Here is a 19,625-nt window from a genome sequence, read left to right as displayed (position 1 = left end):
TATTGCTAGTGGGGTGGGACTAAGTCCCTTGTACTGCGGCCACTTCTGGCCTATTGTACCAGCCCCAGATGATAAGTGAGGGTGATTGTGGAGCAATTGGTGGAATGAAGATTGGCAGGGGAAACCGAAGTACTCCGAGATAAGCTGCCCCAGCGCAACTTTGTCCACCACAAATCCCACTTGACCAGACCCGGGATCGAACCCGGGCCGCTGCGGTGGGAAGCCAGCGACTAACCGCTTGAGCTATGGCATGGCCTTTTTTATTGGATTACTTAGCGACGTTTTGAATAATCGAGACAGCATAACATTGGGTGGCAGGATCACTGATGTGTTGTCAAGGATTTAGCAGGAAGCGGTTCTAGTCTAAGCGAGTTAATATCCTGATAATTGCCCAGAGAACAAGAGAGCTATCCCTGTGCTTATAAGCACTATTCGATCAAGACGTATGGGGGATGGGCATGGAGATGAGTGGTCAGCTTCACGCTCTGGCCAATTCAACCCCATGAAATTGCGCACGGTGCCCATTGAATAAGAGGCTGGGGAGGTCATAGAGACGGTCTGGACGTTGGGGGGAAGAGAAAAAGACTTGCATCCGCCGGAATTCGAACCCCCTGACATCTAGCTCGTAATCCGCAGATTTATCGAGAGAGACTGCTTATACCACTGAATGCTCAGTGAAGATAGCCGATGTCCCGACCGAGCTTCGAACCAAGAAGCTCCCGAATGTGAGTCTAAAACTTTACCGCTACTACAACCTGCTCTGCGCCGTGTTCGAGGAACGGCAATGAAATGCGACAATATGCTGTCCGGTCAGGGCTCGGTGATAGATGAATGTGGAGCAGTGGTGGAATTGTGATTAGCGGGGGAAAACCAAAGAAACTCTGATAAATGCTTGCTGCAGCGTTATTTTGTCCACCACGCATCTCGAATTAATTCATCTGGTATTGATTCCGAAATTCCGATGTCTGGCTTAGGCGCGTAACGGCCTCAATTACAGCTCGGTCCATTTCGCGCTATACAGCATACTGCTCTGTCGGTAAGTTAGGACGTTACTTATCTGTTCATGTTCGTGCTACACGAATTTTCATATATGAACAGACAAACTCCGTTGTTTTAGTCCGCAGGCGAACTATACCGACCGAGCGACCGCCGCTTGTCGGCGAAGTTAGTGCCAACTTTAGCGGATAGAGGGTGCAACGTCGTCAGCGCAACGAATTCCCACGGCCGTTAATTTCGGTTTTCTAGACCGGAGCCTCTTATTTCCTTGAAATAGCTCCTCAATTATCCTCACGAGGCTGTGTGGGCCTGTTTCCAGGCCCACTGCTTCTCAGAAAATCTGGTAGTGCTAGGAATCGAATCTGGGACCTCTGGATCTGTAGCCAGGAACTCTGACCACTAGAACACAGAGTTTGAAATATCCGTTCTATGAACCAGGGCACGTCATAGCTTGCATAGGAAACCTTACGGAAAAAACATCCCTGTGTGAGTGGGTTTGAACACCGGAACTGTGTTTAATACAGTCTAGTGAATTTATAACGATGACGCAGCGATGTGCGTCACCAGCTGAAACCGGCCCGCACTGGGTCCCGTAGTCACAGAATTGAGAAAGAAACACAAACAGGAAGGAGGAAAGAAAATGCAGAAAGGAAAGACGATAAAGTAAATAAACGTCGATGTTCTTATGTTTTCCTAAATCAATCTAGTTTTGGTTTGACGAACCTTCCATTCAGTAGCTCAGATTGTGTCATTAATCAATGGGATGATTGGTGAAGGGTGAAATGGAAAGGGTGTGACAGGAGGCAATCATCGCTTAATTTGAGTTACTATCCCTGCATTTTCATTGTTTTCCTCAGTCCCTTCAGGCAGATGCCGGAATAATGCCACAATTATGTCGCTTCCTTCCAAATCCTATCCAATTCATCAGTCGCTAGTCACGCCATCATTTGACGACATGTACTCTAAATATTGCAACGGTAATCAATGACAACAAGAAGTTCTGGGAAGAACTAATTGCCTAATTTCCTTTGATAGGACACGGGAGGCATAAAAAACGATGCGTCCACAAATTCTTACATTGTTACTTGTGTATTATTTGCCGCAGGAACGTGTTTACTGAACCGTTGCCTAGCATCGATAAGGGGCTACATAGACACAGCAACGCGAGCACAGAAGCCTAATTTTATTTTTTTAAAGGAAGCAAAATAGGCCAACAAAATAGAAATGCCGTTAAAATAGGATTGTTTGCTGGAACGCGGGAACGCCGGAATGCGAAGCAGGTCTGCTGCCTAGTTACCCTTCCTGCTTTCTGTGTGTCCCTTGGGCCAGAAGAGAGCGACTTGCACCTTGCCCGTTCGAAAAGACACGTATTGACGCCAAATCCGGCCACAACGGGGACGTGGCACGTGATAATGGAACTGCTTCCTGGGGCGGCAGAATGCGACTCTGACGTCATAAACACAGTTTTTTTTTTTTCGTTTGGCTTACTTTACGATGCTGTGAGTAGCTATATAGCGTGGAATTGTAGGATGAATTGGGAAAATCGTGGAGGGAAGTGGGGAGTTCTAATCTGAGTTTCTGTTCGGCAAGATGGGTGGTAGGACTACTTACAGGGCACTGCCACCTCAAAGGACACCTCTTCAAACTGGGACTAAGTAACAGTCCAACTTGTGAGAGGTGTCAAGAAGAAAATGAAACAGCCACACATATCCTGTGCGAATGTGAGGCCTTAGCTTATTAAGATTGAGTCACTTGGGTCAATATTTTATGGAACCAAGTGACTATTTCGACGTCCCTACGTACAAAATCATTCGAAGCGCAGGATTGTTGAGGGGATAATCGGAAGAGGAGGCACAACAGATCACTGTGGCCGCGGTGCAAGGGCCAAGAAGGCCCACCCCTTATACATTCATTCTGTTTGGCATTTTCTTGCATGGATTGAAGGATATGAAACATCTGAGGACAATTCACTAGAGCACATAATCTAGTGTTCTCAGTCTGTTACTAGACGTTTCCTGGTAACGGCTTTACAATGGCTATTCCTCTGCCTCCGGGTCAAGTCTTCTCTTCACAGACTTCAGTACAGAACCGACTCTCAACTGACTAACCTCAGAAGTTGTGGGAAGAAGAAGAAGTAGGGGTGGTAGTGAGAGACACTACAATGGGGGGGGGGATAAGAAACTATATCTCACATTTTGAAGGTTCCCAGGCAGTACCCGCTTGTCCTTCTGGTAAAGATAGAGCATATAATCATTTTTTTTTTGCTAACGTTGGGAGGGCTATATTAGGGCGAAATTTTGATGTTAACAATGGGAGGGCTGCATGTGAGACATGCAGTGCAACGTGGAATTGGGTGCCAACTCAGCATTTGCTCTAGTACTGACTGACCTCAAAACCTCGTCTCACCTATAACCTCGCTGCACGGACCACGTAGAAAACAGCTCTTCCATTGTTGTAGTTGAACTGTTGTATTATTAAGGATCTGCTGTCTAACAACGCGAACATGTTTACCAAGCCGTTTCCCAGAAAGGCCCTGGTATATCCGTCCATCCCGCGGTCGTTTTATAGCAACGGCTCGACACGCTACAGTATAAATAAATACATAATAGCTTTGCAGTGGTGAGTGAAGCCCCTGAAATAACTCAACTTCGGGTTACCATAGGAAAAACAGGCGAGCGGTAACACTTTGCGGAGTAGATCACGGATGAGCGTACTGAGCATACAGTCTCTTATTTCAGTGTGTCATCTCTGTTATGTAGTGCAGGAAGTGTTTATCAGGGAAATTGACTTCGGTCATGGAGACTTGAAAAGTTGATTTCCTTAACAAAACATGTACATAGAAGGTGTCTATACAGACCAGCTCAGTAAAATTCTGTCGACCAGCCATGATAACACGAGTGGACACTTGATACATCTGTGACGGTAATACAGGGTGGGGCGCAGAAACTTCCTTTTTGTGAAGACACATTGTGAAGGGAGGGGAGGTCGCAGAAAAGTGGGGATAGGCTCGGCGAACGCAGCAGTCGCGGAAGTTTCTGTCTAATACCCCTCAGTAGGAAACATGAGGTGGACGAGTGAGCAGCGTGCGTTTGCTGTCGAAGCCTATTTTTCGAACAACCATTCCTACGTGGCGGTGCAGCGTGCGTTCCGTACTCACTTCGGAATTAAGCCCAGAGGTCCGGTTCCCGACCGGAAATCGATTGATTTGTGGGCAGAGAACTTTAGGACAACTGGGGGTGTGGTGAAAAAGTCATCAGGACGACAACGGGCCGTTACGACGCCAGAAAATGTGGAGGCAGTTCGACAGTCGATTTTGAGATCTCCAAGACGCTCCGCTCGCAAACATGCAGTCGCCCAGGACATATCCAATCGTTCAATGCGCCGAATTCTTCACGAACATCTTCATTTCCATGCCTGTAAGATGGTTGTTGTGCAAGAATTGTCACCACATGATTTACAGAACCGAATAACGGCGTGTGAAACGTTATTGGAAACTTCACCCCCTGACGCACTTGTTTTCTTCAGTGATGAGGCAAATTTTCACCTATCCTGATATGTCAACAAGCAGAATATGCGCTATTGGAGTGGTAACAATCCCAGAGAGCTCCATGAGAGGCCACTTCACAGTGATAAGGTGACAGTATGGTGTGCGTTGTCGAGAGTTGGAGTTATTGGCCCTTATTTTTTTGAAGAAGACAATCATGCAGTTACTGTCAATTCACAGCGTTATGTGGACATGATTAGAAACTTTTTCTAACCAGCTCTTGAAGAAATGCATCTAGGAAATGTCTGGTTCCAACAGGATGGTGCCACGGCCCACACAGCCCGAGCTTCGATGACAGTTTTGAGGGCAAAGTTCCCCGGACGGATCATGTCGCGTCGAGGTGACATTCCGTGATCTAACGCCCTGTAATTTTTTTATGGGGATACCTCAAGGCAGAGGTTTCTAAACATCGCCCCACAAACCTGCTTCAGCTGAAGAATGTTATTCGGCAGGAAGTAGCCCAAATTCCGGTGCACATGTTGGAACGTGCAGAGGGGAACTTCAGAAAACGGTTGCCTCAGTGCATAGAGAGCGGTGGCCACCACCTTCAAGATGTTTTGTTTAAAACTATATGATTTAAAACTTTAAAGTATGTTCTTTCATTAGCTAAACATAAATTTTGTCTATCAGCAATAATTTTTCTTTTATTCGCTTTCAAAATAGGAAGTTTCTGCGCCCCACCCTGTACGACGGCAATTTATTATAGCATACAGAGACCGTTGCTAGGTAACGATCGCGAAAGAACGAAACAACACCCGCTGCTAGGCAACATTCTTAATAAGCAACAGCAAGAGAGGAGCGGTGTTTTCTCTTCGGTCCCTGTCGGATTGTTATAAATAGGACAGGGGTAGTAATGATTTATGGTCACGGTGGAGGTATTTGACCCCGACTCGACTGACCGTCAGTCGCAATGTGACTTTGACTTTGACTTTGACTAATGAGTCAGTTGTGGGATATTTGCCGGAAAGGATGTGGGCAAGGAAGCTGAAGAAACCCGATCGGTAGGAACCGTTACCAGACAACGACTAGTGAGACTGAGAACACTAATGTGTGTGTAGCAATGAACTGTAAAGTGTAGTTACGAATTGTGTGTACAAGTGCACAATAAATCGAGTCACGAATCCAAACCCCGTCTTTAGTCACGTGACAATGTATGTACGGCTGTTTGAACTCACGTTTCCACAAATAACTAAAATATTCATTCATTCATCAGTAATCTGTGAAGACGACAGGTCCACAGTCTCTTCCAAAACAGTTCCTCCACTTGATGCGATCTAGAGCTTTCTCCTTCAAATGAAAATATCCTCTTCTGTCCTCAAGGTCATCCAGCATCTTCTTACATCTTCTTCGTCTTCTGGTCACTTCTATCCGCCCCTCTATCTTTCCTTAAATAACTTCTTTTAGAAGGCAGTTACTGCGTAAGATATGACCAATCCAATTAGCCTTCCGTTTTCTTATTTCGTGTAGGATATTCCTCTGCTCACTGACTCTAATTAACACTTCTTCATTTCTCACATAATCGGTCCAACTGATCTTCTCCATCCTTCTCCAACACCACATTTCGAAACTTTCCAGATGTTTCTGATCTACTGCCTTAAGTGTCCAAGTTTCAGCCCCATACAAAGCCATGCTCCAAATGTAGCACTTCACTAGGTTCTTTCTCTAATTTAAGTCCAATTTGCTGGTAAAAAGATTTTTCTTTTTGCTAAATGCAGTTTTTGCCATGGCAATCCTAGATTTAATTTCACAAGTACACCTTCCATCATCTGTTATATATCATATATTTCAACAAAATTATCCGTATATGCTGCGTGTTAATTTCAAGATTATCCAGCAACAAAAGGAAATGACTACTTGTGGTGTATATATATATGTCTGATATTGTTCTTCTTAATGAAGTATGTACAGTCAGTTACGCATAATGTCGTTCCCGACATTTCCCGAACTAATGATGCGATGGCCATGCGTTGAATTTGAATAACAACGATGCTGCAGTCTAAATGCGCATGAATATCATCACCGTTTATTATTACAAATGTTTAAGCTTTACTGTTCCATTATACGTTCCGTACTCATTTTAATTACAAATGACTTTCTCTGGAATCAGCTTATAACGGACATAATTTCTGTATAATATTGTGGAATCTGGTCCCGTTGCTAGGTAACGACCGCGAAATAAGCGACTATACAATGCCACTACTAGGCAGCGACACGTAAACAGAACCAGAGGGACGGTGTTTTCTGTGAGGTTCGTGCCGAAACGTAAGCAGGACAGTTTAGATGTTTCAGTTAGTGAGTGAGTGAATTAGAGGACTGCTGGGGTTCAATTCTTGTGAGCTATTGCTATTAGAAGCTGTGGTCGCAGACAGTTCGGGAGCCCAGAGGAAGGGGAATGTCCGTCTTTGGAAGCCGCTGCCAAGTAACGATGGGTGAAGACGTGACTGGATACGTGTGTGTATGTGTAGAAATGAAATGTAAAGTGTAGTCACGCGCTGTATCAAAGAGCTCAATATATCCGATTACCAATTCAAACCCCGTGTATAGTCACTAATATTGTGATAATATTTTCTATTTTAGGTGCTGCATGTAGGAGCAGTCTTGAACTCCAGAAATTTATCATAGTTAATTTATGGTTTAAAATGCCCGGCGTTCAATAATATGACATTTGAAAATTACCTTCTTCTGGGTTATGACGCCTTGTAGTCTGGTAGTTCTTTGCCGAAGTTTAGGGAGAATAAGCTGCCTCTATCTCCCATCCTTATAGTAGAGGCAGAAGATTCTTTCGAAACATTCGTACCTACTTCCCAAACTGCACGGCTTCACATCCAAGAAGATATTAATCTTCATATCTATCGTCGGGAGAACACTGACGAGAGAAATTTTGGCGAGTTTTAGCGAAAAATATTTTTCTTTCCACTCCAAGTTTACTGTTCGTGGGGATATATACATATTGAAGTAGAGTTATGGATGGAGCGGGGGTCGAGTTGGTGCTCTGGCATGAATCTATGGTTAAACAACAGACAAGCAGTACCTCTCATTTCCTCCGGGATGCGCCGAGAAAGCGCCTCTGTTCTTTCTCCATCCTTTCCAATTCATTATACACTAATCATCCTAGAATTCCGTGCTACAGAGTTTGACGATGTCGTTAAGTAGAAATAAAACAAGTCCAGGCCTGTGCATGCAGTGACGTGGCTCTCTGACATTTGGACAAATGCCAGGCGGGTCAGGTATTCCAGTAACAGAGGCGCCGTGTTTCCAGATTCTGTGTCCACTACAGGCCACTTGTTTCCCGCTACGAGCTGCAAGTTCGTTTTTATGGGGAAAATTGTAGCGAGGAAAACACAGCATTTTGGTTAGAAAAATCTTAAACGGACAGAGAGGGGGAGAAGTTAATTAAATAATAGTAAGGGCCGCGTCATAGCTCAGCGGTTAGTCGCTGGCTTCCCACCGCGGCGGCCCCGGGTTCGAGCTCGGGGTCTGGTCATGTGGGATTTGTGGCGGATAAAGTGGCGCTGGGGCAGGGTTTCTACGAGTACTTCAGTTTCCACTATCATTCTTCTTTCCACCAGTTGCTCCACAATCACCCTCACCTACCATCTGGGGTTGGTACAATAGGCAAGAAGTGGCCGCATTACCAAGTGGACTTAGTCCCACCCTACTAAGGAAAAAAAAATATTATTAAGTGATCCCATTGAAATTCAACGGGAGCTTATTTCATTAGTATCCTCTCCCTTCGCACGTTTCTTACTTCTTTATCCCTTCATACCTTTATCTCTTTCCCTCCTTTCTCCGTTATAAGTCACATTTTTACCCTTCAGCACGCGTAGCTTTGAACCTAGAGCCGCTTGTGTAAGTACGTGGAAAGTAATAAGGCGCAAGAAAGACATAACATGCACGCAGATAACACACATACATACGCATAAATCCTTTGTAAGTTTTAGAACAGTGATTCTCATGCTTCTGCTTGTCCTGTTCAACCTGCCATTTTGTTAAAAAGCCGCTGCCCCTCTACACTGAAAGCAAAGCTTGTCTTCCAAAGAATTGTATATAAACAGCATATTAATCATTAATTGATGTTACAACTCCCGAAACCTCACGCGAACCTCAGCAGATGTAAAGTCCCAAAGGCAAGTTTACTGCTGACACATTGGTGAATTTACTGACTGTCGTAGAACGTTCTCCTGTTGGCCTACTGTTTGAATCTGAAGACGGAGGCGATATATTCTTCCGAAACGTCGATGGGATTCTAAAGGACCAAACGGTGTCACACCCAAGTTGATAGAAATCTTTGTAATGGCAGCTGTGAGAACATCGGGTCCAACACAGGAGTTTATCTGCTGAAAGTTTTTAGCTTTGGGAGGAACACTGCGGCAGTCGATAATCCAGCCTCATTCTGACGTCAGAGACACACTGAAAGTTACATATACAATTGAGGGGATACAGGGATGCCAACGGAATTTGAAAATATTTTGGAGGGACTTGATCAGCCTCTTTCCACCGCCGGAATTCCTGTCCGACAGGAAGGACCGAATTTGGAAGGAAGATAATGACGACAGAGAAACCAAAATATTCTTGAGATTCATAGGGCGAGGCCTTAACGACATAAACCTGAACAGTTCATAACGGTATTCTTTTTAGTTATGTAACGGCGTTGTCAGTATCGAGACTATATTGTAGCGTGTATAGGCGTTGCTATGCAACGACAAATATACGAGCGAATTTTCTTAGCAACGGCATGGTAAACACGTTCTCGCGACAATGAATATGCAGTTTTCCTGTGTGGTCCATGCTGAGATGTCACAAGTAAGGAATAAAGCCAGTTAAGAGGCAGTTTTGCAGGAAGGAAGAACCTGAGCTTGGGTGGCTGAATAATCTCTACTGTTAACATCCGTTACCAGGAAACATCTGCTGGAGACACTGCAGGCTAGAGAAGACTTAGTGTTTGCGACAGTGGTTAGTGAAGTATGGAGATTAGTTGTAGCGCTGTAATTACTTGTAGTTCCGACTTGTGTGGTAAAGTGATCAGTAAACCGAATCACCAATCCAAACCCCGTCGATAGTCACTCATACTCATACAGATGACAATATCATCACCTAAGTATTGGATTGTGCTGTGTCCATCAACAGCAGTTTTCGGGGAACTGGGTTTGAAGTCAGGGAATCAGTGGCAGGTTAAACGTTGACTTACAAAAAAATCATATACTGAAATCTCACATCTGAAAATAAGGTAAACGGTGAGACAGTAGGGAGAATAATAAAACTCCATTTTCGCATTTTCACCCCAAATTGGAGATAGAGCATCCCATCTCTCAGGCCGCGCCATAGGTCAAGCGTTTAGTCTCTGGCTTCCCACCGCGGCGGCCCGGGTTCGATTCCGAGTCTAGTCAAGTGGGATTTGTGGTTGACAAAGTGGCGATGGGGCAGGTTTTCGCCGAGTACTTCGGTTTCCTCTGCCAATCTTCATTCCACCAATTGCTCCACAAACACCATCATCACCTATTATATGGGGCTGGTACAATAGGCCAGAAGTGGCCGCAGTACAAGGGACTTAGTCCCACCCCACTAGCAATAAAAAATACCCATCTCTCAGACAGGCAGATAATCGATTCCTGATGATGATGATGATGATGATGATGATGATGCTGCTGAGAGCCTTACTCCATCTTGCCGTGGGTAGATCTTGTGATGATCTTACGCCATTTGTCCTGATCTGGAATTATTGTAGAGACAAATCTCCTCTCGACATTCTGCCTGAGAACATTACACGGTCCAGAATAAGAAACGGTTACTGTTGTATTTCGTTAAATAGAGCAGTGACAGAATGAAGCCGTCTGCGGATGACTGTTACACCGACTATAGAGCACATATTGAGCTCAATTCTCTGTCTGAAACCTGTGGAGCTGACATGATCTCACAACTCTCAGCACAAGATTACTGCCCTGTGATATTGTGCCGTGCCATAGTAGAAAGTTACCAGCTTCTCGGAGGAACCTACTGCTTCCTTCTTCAGGGGAGAAGAAATCAGGCTTCTCTGAAACGTTGATAAATGTCTAATGCGTCACGTCCCAGAAGACAAATTTTTATCTGCTAATTCTTCTCTCACGATGAGCATTTTTTTAATCGGATTAGTTCTGTTTGAGCTCCGTGTTGAGTATGATTCATACTGGTCGGAAATTAAACTCTCCTGAAGATATTAATACCAGACACTTCAAAATGTATAGGAATCCATTTAGGAGTTTGGAGATGAAGCATGCAGGTGGATGGACATAACCTGGCGCAGGGTGTTCAACAGAGACCATGTCGCAATTTAGGTATCTACCCGAGGGTTGCGTTATAACTTAATATGCTCTTCCTGATACAGAATACAGATATATGCCCCGCAATGGCGAGATCTGCGAAGCAAAAGCGCGCGAATAAATACTGGAGTCAGAAAGTTCATAAATATTGGTATATTGTAGTGTTAAAAAAGTAAAACTATCCTTATAACAGACCGTGGAGGCCAATAGGGTTGTGAGACGTCGAGGCTCCCACATTCTTTAGAAAATCGGCTCACAGATGGCGGTGAAGTTGTCAGCATTACCCGCCGATCGTCCCTTGCCCCCAGGAAGATTCCTGGTACTCATTTCTGTTAGAGACTGAGGCGACCCCAGGGCCATAGTGCGGCTGGAAGGATGATGTCAATTGAAAATTTCAGCGACCTCATCGGGACTTGAATCCATGACCTTCCGGCTTGTAGCGTAGCACATCAACCAACTACGCTACCGCGTGGCCCGTATCACAATATTATGTAAGGAAATTTGAATAAATTCAATGAATTTGCCTCTGACAAAACAGACAAAGCAAACAGGGTTGCCAAATCGACGGTGCTTAAAAATCAGCCGCAAGAGGTTTTCTAATCTGTATTGATATTCCATACTGTGAAGGAGTCGTGCTACCTCCATGTATTTCTAAGTTATTTGTTGGAAACTTACACGCGGTATTTAATAATCAATTTTCAGATAATCATTTCCAGAAGAGTCGCCGCCCATTTCTGAAGAGGAGGAAAGCGGCAGGAATGAGAGAATACTCTCGTGGGTCCGCGAGTTGCACGTCTCTGGAGAGTAAAGTGAGCAGTGCAGAAGCTGCTTACCTGCCAGCCTTGCAGCAGCAAGCTCCTGTCCACTGTCCGCAGCCACATGACGGCGTCCCCTGCCTGGAAGTCCTTGAGGCGGTAGCACTTGGAGTGCAGGTAGATGCCCAGACACTTGAGCAGCTCTGATGTGGAGGCCTGGATCACCGTCTTCTTGGGTGCAACGTGCTGGTGATTCGCTGCAAGGTTCGACAGCAGCACCGCTTTCGGGGCCAACTTGTCGCAGTGCTGGTGCTGGTGGTTCGTGTTGTTGTTGTTGTTGGCGCGGACAATGTCCTGGCAGTCTATGGCCGCGGTTGTAGAGGACGTTGGTTTGTTGGTGGCTGGGAAGTAGCACAAGATGGCTGCCCCCTTCTGAATGTTCTTGTTCTTGTCCACCACTAGTGGGTGGATGTTGTCCACCAGCGGCTGTCGGAAGGCAGACATGTTCTTGTTCTTGTTGTCCAGCTTCTTCTTGTTGTTGTTGGCAGTCGAGAATCGCTTCCAGCTGAGTGCATTGATGAATAACGAGTGTTTCTTAAAGTTCTTCTCCAGTGCATTCTTCTCAGAGATGATTCTGGAGTTCTCGTTTATGTTGTTATTGTGGTTGTGGTGGTTATTGGAGTTGGTATTGTTAGCGACGCCGACTGCCGCCGTGACGCCCTTGTTCTCGCGGTTCTTGGCATTGTTAAGCTGCTCGTAGCTGAAGTTGTTGAGCGTGAACTCGCCACCGCTGTTACTGCTATAGACGGGGCGCCTCTCGCGAGGGCTGAAGCTCAACACTGTCCCCATCCTTCTGTTGCTGCTGCAGTTCGTCGTCGCCACAGAGTCCTCAGGAGTTCCACTCCACCGGCACTCAACGCCTCTAAGGCATGTGAAGTGCTGGGTTCTTGCTAATTGCGCTGGAAACACAAGTGCAGCCAACGGTCGGTTCTTCAGCGCCTGGTTACCCTAAAACATGGGAAATATTTATATGTTTTAAAATGAATATAGCAGCCCAGAGGCACACTGCAGCCATACCGAAAGCCCTGATACTCAAAGGCGTGGGTGGTACTTGAGAACCATGTTTATTGGTACAAAATGTCAGGATCCAAACCACTCAACGCAGTATCTCTTTTCCTTTTTCGAAAATCGTCTACATTTACACTGAAACGAAGGGATCTGATGACCATAAATTATTTTTGATCTTAATGTTCAACTTTCTATACTAGTCTTATCCCTTAGATATTAAATAATAGTTCCCTCACCTTTGCCCTTGATTTATCCCTTAGGAATCACCACCTTGTTAACGCTTCATTAACTGAAATATTTTCTTTAGTCAACGTTATAGTACTGTTTCATACAAACCTTTCGGTCTGTTTGGACTGTAGCTCACAAACCTGAGGCTTGTAGAATCAATATGGCGGCCAGTAGCAGGCAGTGCTTTCTTCTCTGTCTCACACATTCATATATATATATTTTTTTCTCTTCAGTAATGTTTTTTCCTTACACAGCAATCGTCTGCAACGTGCAGATAGCGGATGTGACGGATGCACTGTCTTACACTGTCCGTCAAAATCACAACCAAAGAGTCTGTACACTTGAGCACCCTAAAATTGGACTTTGTTCTCTTGTAATGCAACCAGAACTTCAAAACGTGAAGCCAGATGGAGACAAACTTTGACTTCCTAACTCCCGCAAGTACACAAGGGCTTCTATGACGCCACTAACTCTCCTTCTCGGTGTATCAGAGTCCTCGTTCTTCTCTCTCCTGTCCTATATGTTTTGAGCTCGAATATGACATTTAGAACTGTAATATCAGGCAACTGATGAACAGGAAACAGGCGTACCGACGGGTGTTAATCCAGTGCTTCTCTCTTCCCGTGCGACGTCGAGCCTCTACAACGTTTCAACTTTCAAAACAGGTTGAATAAACATGGCGATCGCAGTCGATCACAGAACTCTGGGGCTGCAGAGGGATTGGCACCCCCTCCCCCCAAAAATCAATATAATTCTACTTTTAACGCAAACCCAGAAATCCCCTAAAGACTTGAAACTTGGTCTAAGCGAATGGAATTTCCTAAAGCGTACATTCATATACAGTTACGCAGTGGCATCACTGCAACTAACTCAAGTGTTTCGCCGAACATTGGTGTCGAAATGTGGACTCGGACGGGAATCTCAGAACACTCACGTCACCACACGACTTGGGGCCTCGTGCCCCTCCAGTGCTCCTGGAACTGGCTCGGACACAAGTCTCTGGTGAAATCCAAAAAACCCAGCCCAAAGAGCTTCTCGCCCCTCCACGGCACGTCGCCCGTAGCAACGCCTGTCACATGACAGTGGTCGATAGTGTACACCAGATCACGTGATCTCTTCATTGCGCCTGGAAGGGTAGACTAGAGATCGCGGAAAACGAACTGCCCTATCCTTTATCCCCACCCCTTCTCGTTCGATAAGTTTTCATGAAACTTAAAAAAAGAGAGGGAGGGAGTTTGAAGATGAACGTGTGTGTCTTCTTGCAGAAGTGGCAGAGGGACTGAGGGGAATCCCAGGCTGATGGCACTTTGACCTCTGCGACAAGCAGCCTTCACCCTGTGGCCCTTACCCCGATCCCACAGTTTCCTTAAACATTCTACTTCGAGATTAGGGCAATGGCCGACCAGAGGATTTACGCATTTATTTATGGCTTGTAGAGAACAATCTTCTTGCATCAGACACCGTGCGATCTGGTAACATGCTACCGACGTTTCGACAGAAGGTACTGCCTCTGCAATGAGGGTGTAATGGTTAGGCAAGCAAGCAGAGAGTTTCTCCGAAACACCGGTGAACTTTAACAAGACCACATGACATCACTCCTAGAAGACAAACAAATGGGCGTTCTTTTTAGTCTGTGCCGTGAGAGGCTGTCTGTTGTTTATTTAACGATGCTATCAGTAGCTCAGGCTCACTGTGTCAGATGATAGGAAGAGTGATGAGTAGTAAATTGAATAAGATATGGCCTATTGTAAGGTACTATCCCAGAATTCGCATAGAAGAATTAAGGAAAACCACGAGATATCTCAGTCAGGATAGTGGGTCTCAGGATGGAGATTACTACCTTCGCGGGAGACTGGGTTGGCGTGGAGGTAACGCTCCAGACTCGTATTCAGGATGTACTGAGTTCAAATCTCGACCTGGAACTGATTGTCCTGACTGTGGATTTTTTGTTGTTTTCTCAAGCTCCTCCAGGCAAGTATCAGAACTCTATACTTCGATTAGGCTACGACTAGTTCCTTCCTGATCCTTTCCAGTTCATGCGGCGCCCTATAGGCTGGATACAGTTTTGCGTGCGTCGCCTCAACACTTCAGGAATGTTAGAGCCGGGATCCGCTGACTGACTGACTGACTGACTGACTGACTGATACACAGGTTGTGGTGTCACTTGGCTTCCGTTCCCCGTCTTCTATTTTTTGGCGTAATACCTAGATCCACTACGCCACCTGATATCGGCTCGTGACGTCAGCAGCGCATTCCTCGCCGTATGGCTGCAACGTCACTTTGAGGTGACTGACAATGAAGTAACTTCAGTGTGTAGTAAAATGAAATCCTAGATCATCAGAAAATGTCTTGAGTCCTAGGGAATACGGACTGAAAACCAATGTAAAATTGTACATCGGTCTGCCTGACATTCATGATTTGTGTACGCCAAATGTTATCAAAATGATAAAATCAAGAATGATGAGATGAGCAGGGCATGTAGTACGTAGGGGACAGAAGCGCATTTAGAGCTTTGTGAGAAAACCTGAAGGAAAGAAACCACTACGAAGTCTTAGATGTAGATGGGAGAATAATGTTGAAATGGTCCTTAAAGAAATTGAGTGGGTATGTACTGGATTCATCTGGCTCAGGATAAGAACCAGTGGAGGGCTGTTGTGAACATGGTAATGAACCTTCGGGTTTCATAAAGTGCAGGGAGTTCCCTGAGTGGCTGTGCGAATATTGGTATCTCATGGCGGACACAGCTCCATGGAGTTATGTGTTACAGGTGATAAATGGAAACTGTGCATTGTTACATATTCTGTTTGAATATTTATTGTTATCCGTTCTTGTTATGCCGTTTGGCATTTCTACTTTCTGAAATTCATCTGGGAAGGAAGACTCATTCTTAATGGGATACGATTAAAGTCAACCTCAATAAATTAATGGGAACAGTCATTTGTGTGATTAGGCTTCACATAGGCGAAGATTTAGATTATAGTTTTCTGGTTCTGAGACCGTGCAGTCTGGTAGATATTTACGAGCTCTTTTGATTTACTTGCTACTTCTGTCTTTTGAATAAAATATGAATGTAGAAGTTTTTTTAAACGTTTCACCATTCCTGCCGCAAATCGGAATATCAGAATCCAAGAGGCTCTTGTCTAGTCACAGAAACTCTCTTAGTTGCATAGTGTTAGGTCAGAAGTTACGGTAACTTGCCACAGACTGGGCTGCCGAGCTTCGACAGATTGAATTTATTCCAGTGCTCAGTGCCAAATTTCTTTCACCTGTTTTTTTTGTTCGGCTTATTCTTCTACCCTGAAGATGGAGGCAGTATGTTCCACCGAAACGTCTCTGACGCCTACTGACAGCTTCAAGTTTTTTTTTCACTTGGTACGTCGGCCACTATTTGGCCTATTGTACCACCCCGGATGGTAGTTGATGATGAGGGTGAAGCAGTCGGTCGAATGAGAATTGGCAGAGGGAAACGACGTACTAGGTCCTGCCCCAGCGCCACTTTGTCCACCACAAACCCCACATGATTTGACCTGGGCTCGAACCCGGGCCGCAGCGGTGGGAAACAGGCGAATAACCGCCCGAGCTACGGCGCGGCCTTACGTCATCAACTCACAGAAGAATCCCGCCTTCACGCAGGAGAGAGTTGGAATTGTTACTAGGTCCCCGTGTTGCTCACCGCGGGAGAGACGTCACGTCCAGCTGACTGACGTTTGACACACCACGTGTCTGATCGCTTATCAGATCGCGAGCCTTTTGTTTGTTTGTTTGTTTGTCTGCTTAGAGTAGCTTCCGCGATCCCTTCATTAGTAACGTTCGGTGTCAACAGATACATGACCACCTGCAGACTCTGCCACCACCTGAGAACTGAATGGAATACGTTTACAACTTCATGATGATAGCGAATCTACGTACATGCCAGTCTCACTTTATGATATAGCATAAATAGTTTACTTCATCAATGATCACTCCATAACGTGTTTCGGCTAAAAGACACATCATCAGGTAAGGAGTAATCTGGGGGGAGAGTTCATCTGGATTAAGGCAATAATCCGGATTAGTAAAGCAAAAGGTAGCCCTAAAAGACAAAAGAACTTAGAACACAAATAAAGGGGGGCACGCGGTGGCGTAGTTGGTTGAGGCACTATGCTACAAGCTGGAAGGTCGCGGGTTCAAGTCCCGATGAGGTCATTGGATTTTTATCAGTTGACCTGGTCCTTCTAGCCACACTATGGCCCTGGGGTCGACTCAGCCTCTAACAGAAATGAGTACCAGGAGTATTCTTGGAATATTGTTGGGGGTAAAGGGCGGCCGGCGCGTAGGGCTGACAAACTTGTCGTCATCTATGAGCCGATTGTCTAGAAAATGTGGGAACCTCAACATCTCACAACCCTATGGGCCTCCACGGCCTGTTACAGTGATAGCTTTACTTTCTTTTACACAAATAAATGGATAATTTAATGAAATAAGTAGTGCTGATTGGGGAAAAAAATAGAAAATATCACTGCAGAGCATTTATTTAAAGAAGACAATATGTATTTATTAATCCGTAGAAGACTCAGAAGTTGTACTTGTTTTTGAACGTAATAATGCAGGTTTGAAGAAACTGTCAAGTTGTGTCTGAACAGACAAGTGACTCATCTGCCTTCCTACATGTCAAATGTGTACCCAGCTGTGAACAGCATTTGTCATATTTTGATCCGGATTATCCGACATCCGAACCAGCAAGGGTTTACTGTTCAAATGAAATTGCAGAGGTTCTGACTGGTTGCTCGTGCAGCCGTCGCAAGCTGCAAGAATGGCGCTCAGACAGCGGCATGGCGTCTCAAGGCGGAGATAAAATCAATACAACTCCGGGGTGAGCCAGCTACGGAAATATTTGTTCGGGGGAGATTCACCGCACATTGACCTCTTGGCATGGCCCACACTCGGCGTATCTGCCCGCGTCTGGGCACCCGAACCGAAACAAGTGATTCGGGTGGAACTAGAGGGTGCTCTTCTGCACGGCTGCGCTTGGTACCTGGACAAAGTGCAACTGCAGTTAACTCTTTGAAGACAGATAGATAGATAGATAGATAGATAGACAGATAGATAGATAGATAGATAGATAGATAGATAGATAGAGGTAAAATTATCCTCGTAACAGGCCGTGGAGAGACATAGGATTATGAGACCTGGAGGCTCCCATATTTTCTAGATAATCGGCTCACAGATGGTGGTGAGTTTGTCAGCCTTACGCGTCTGCCGGCCGCCCTTTGCCCTCCAGGAAGATTCCTGGTACTTATTTCTTTGAGAGGCTGAGTCGACCACAGGGCCATAGTGCGGCTGGGAGGATTAGGTCATTTGAAAAATATCCAGTGACTTCATCGGGACTTGAACCCGCGACCTTCCGGCTTGTAGCATAGCCCCTCAGGACAGTACCTGCCCTTTATGGAATTCGCAGTGTTCGCAACAGCCCGCCACGGCTCCCTGTCCTGTATCAAATGAATCTAGCTTCCAGTATCCTGACTTATGCTTCAAGATTCATTCTAACATTCCCTCATCTACGTCGAGGTTTTCAAAGTTGTCTTCTTCTTTGACTTTAATGTAAAATAAAACGTAAAGTTGTCTCTGTGCTTGTGTATACACCATTCCATGAGGATGTGTGAGTAGTGGAGGTATAGCACCACCATTCTTGACCTCGGCAGTAGATGGAATTGAGTTGTTAGTTTCATATCCCTACAGATTTACCCTCGGAGATAGAGCCTCCGGTACCAATTGGACAGGAGGCTGGGTGAGCCAGTGTCAGTCTGGCCCCTGTAGAACAGAGAAAAATCTTTCTCTTGCCGGGAATCAAACCCTAGCCACCAAGTCTCTAGGCCATCGCTATAGCGACTTATCTACCCGGCTCTTTTCCTTTAAGGTTTTCCGACCAAAATTTTGCATCCGTTTTTCATCTCTCTTACACGCAGTACATATTCTTTAAATCACCAAATACTGCGTCATGTCACTTAATATACACTGCAATGAATTCAGCATCGTTTAATAACCGACAATCCAACCAACCAGCCCATGGTTTCGCATCAGTATGTCTCTTCGGCTTCTGTTGCCGGGTAACCCCGCGGTCGCTATGACAACAACCTCTTGCTCCCGTGAGATAATTGCGGTTCCAGAACCTGGAGCTGTCGTAGCGGGTCTGTTCTCGGAGATTCCCGGAATTTAGGTTTGGAGGCATGCATATCAGTACACATGGCCCTGTGATTGGAGAAACCTGCGCAAACAGCGAACTGCTCAAGGCATACACTATATCTTTTTCTTCTCCTTCTCCTACTTCTACTTCTACTCCTCCTCCTTCCTTGAGCAATTAGGCCTACATTCGCCATTCTGAAGAAAGGTGCGCATTTGGTCATCCTGTCTTTTCTTAAATGATATCAAGCCTCTAAAAGTATGTGACATTGGTTAAATTAATGAAATTATTTGTTTCTGCACACTATACATAATCCTGTTTAATTTAAAACACACGTTTCGGAGACTGGATTCATTTTCCGTCTTCAGGTAAAACCTACTCAGTTGGACCCAATCGAAAGAGTTAGTCCCTATCTCCGGACACGGACACCAACAGAAGTTAGGGTATATAAACCAAGCACAGCTCAGAAAACATATGTTACTGTAGGCGTGTTTACATTTTTGTTGCTTAGCACTGAGCATGGCGCGGACCACATTCAAAACATGTCATCTTGCCAGTCCATTGGTACGCTGACTGTT

At 45.3% G+C, this 19,625-nt stretch overlaps 1 protein-coding gene across 3 annotated transcripts in view; it reads right to left on the bottom strand.

Annotated features, from left to right (window-relative positions):
- Positions 1-13,904, bottom strand: part of LOC111863856 (cyclin-dependent kinase 5 activator 1) — a 40,761-nt gene extending 26,857 nt beyond the window's left edge. The window contains exons 1-2 of one of the 3 annotated variants that reach the window (XM_023850606.2): positions 12,996-13,904; positions 11,670-12,599 (exon numbers count right to left, since the gene is read on the bottom strand). In XM_023850606.2, coding sequence (XP_023706374.1) covers positions 11,670-12,440 — 771 coding nt within the window. In that variant the 5' untranslated portion in view covers positions 12,441-12,599; positions 12,996-13,904. Of the gene's footprint in view, positions 1-11,669; positions 12,600-12,895; positions 12,966-12,995 lie in introns of those variants that run through there. The other 2 variants (XM_023850614.2, XM_023850624.2) reach the window with 2 other exon arrangements.
- Between the last annotated feature and the right edge of the window lie 5,721 nt (positions 13,905-19,625).

This window comes from Cryptotermes secundus, unplaced genomic scaffold (genome assembly GCF_002891405.2).
Source record: "Cryptotermes secundus unplaced genomic scaffold, Csec_1.0 scaffold1705, whole genome shotgun sequence".
Classification (NCBI taxonomy): domain Eukaryota; kingdom Metazoa; phylum Arthropoda; class Insecta; order Blattodea; family Kalotermitidae; genus Cryptotermes; species Cryptotermes secundus.
Note: the sequence above shows the minus strand (reverse complement) of the source record. Positions and strands in the feature narration are given on the sequence as shown.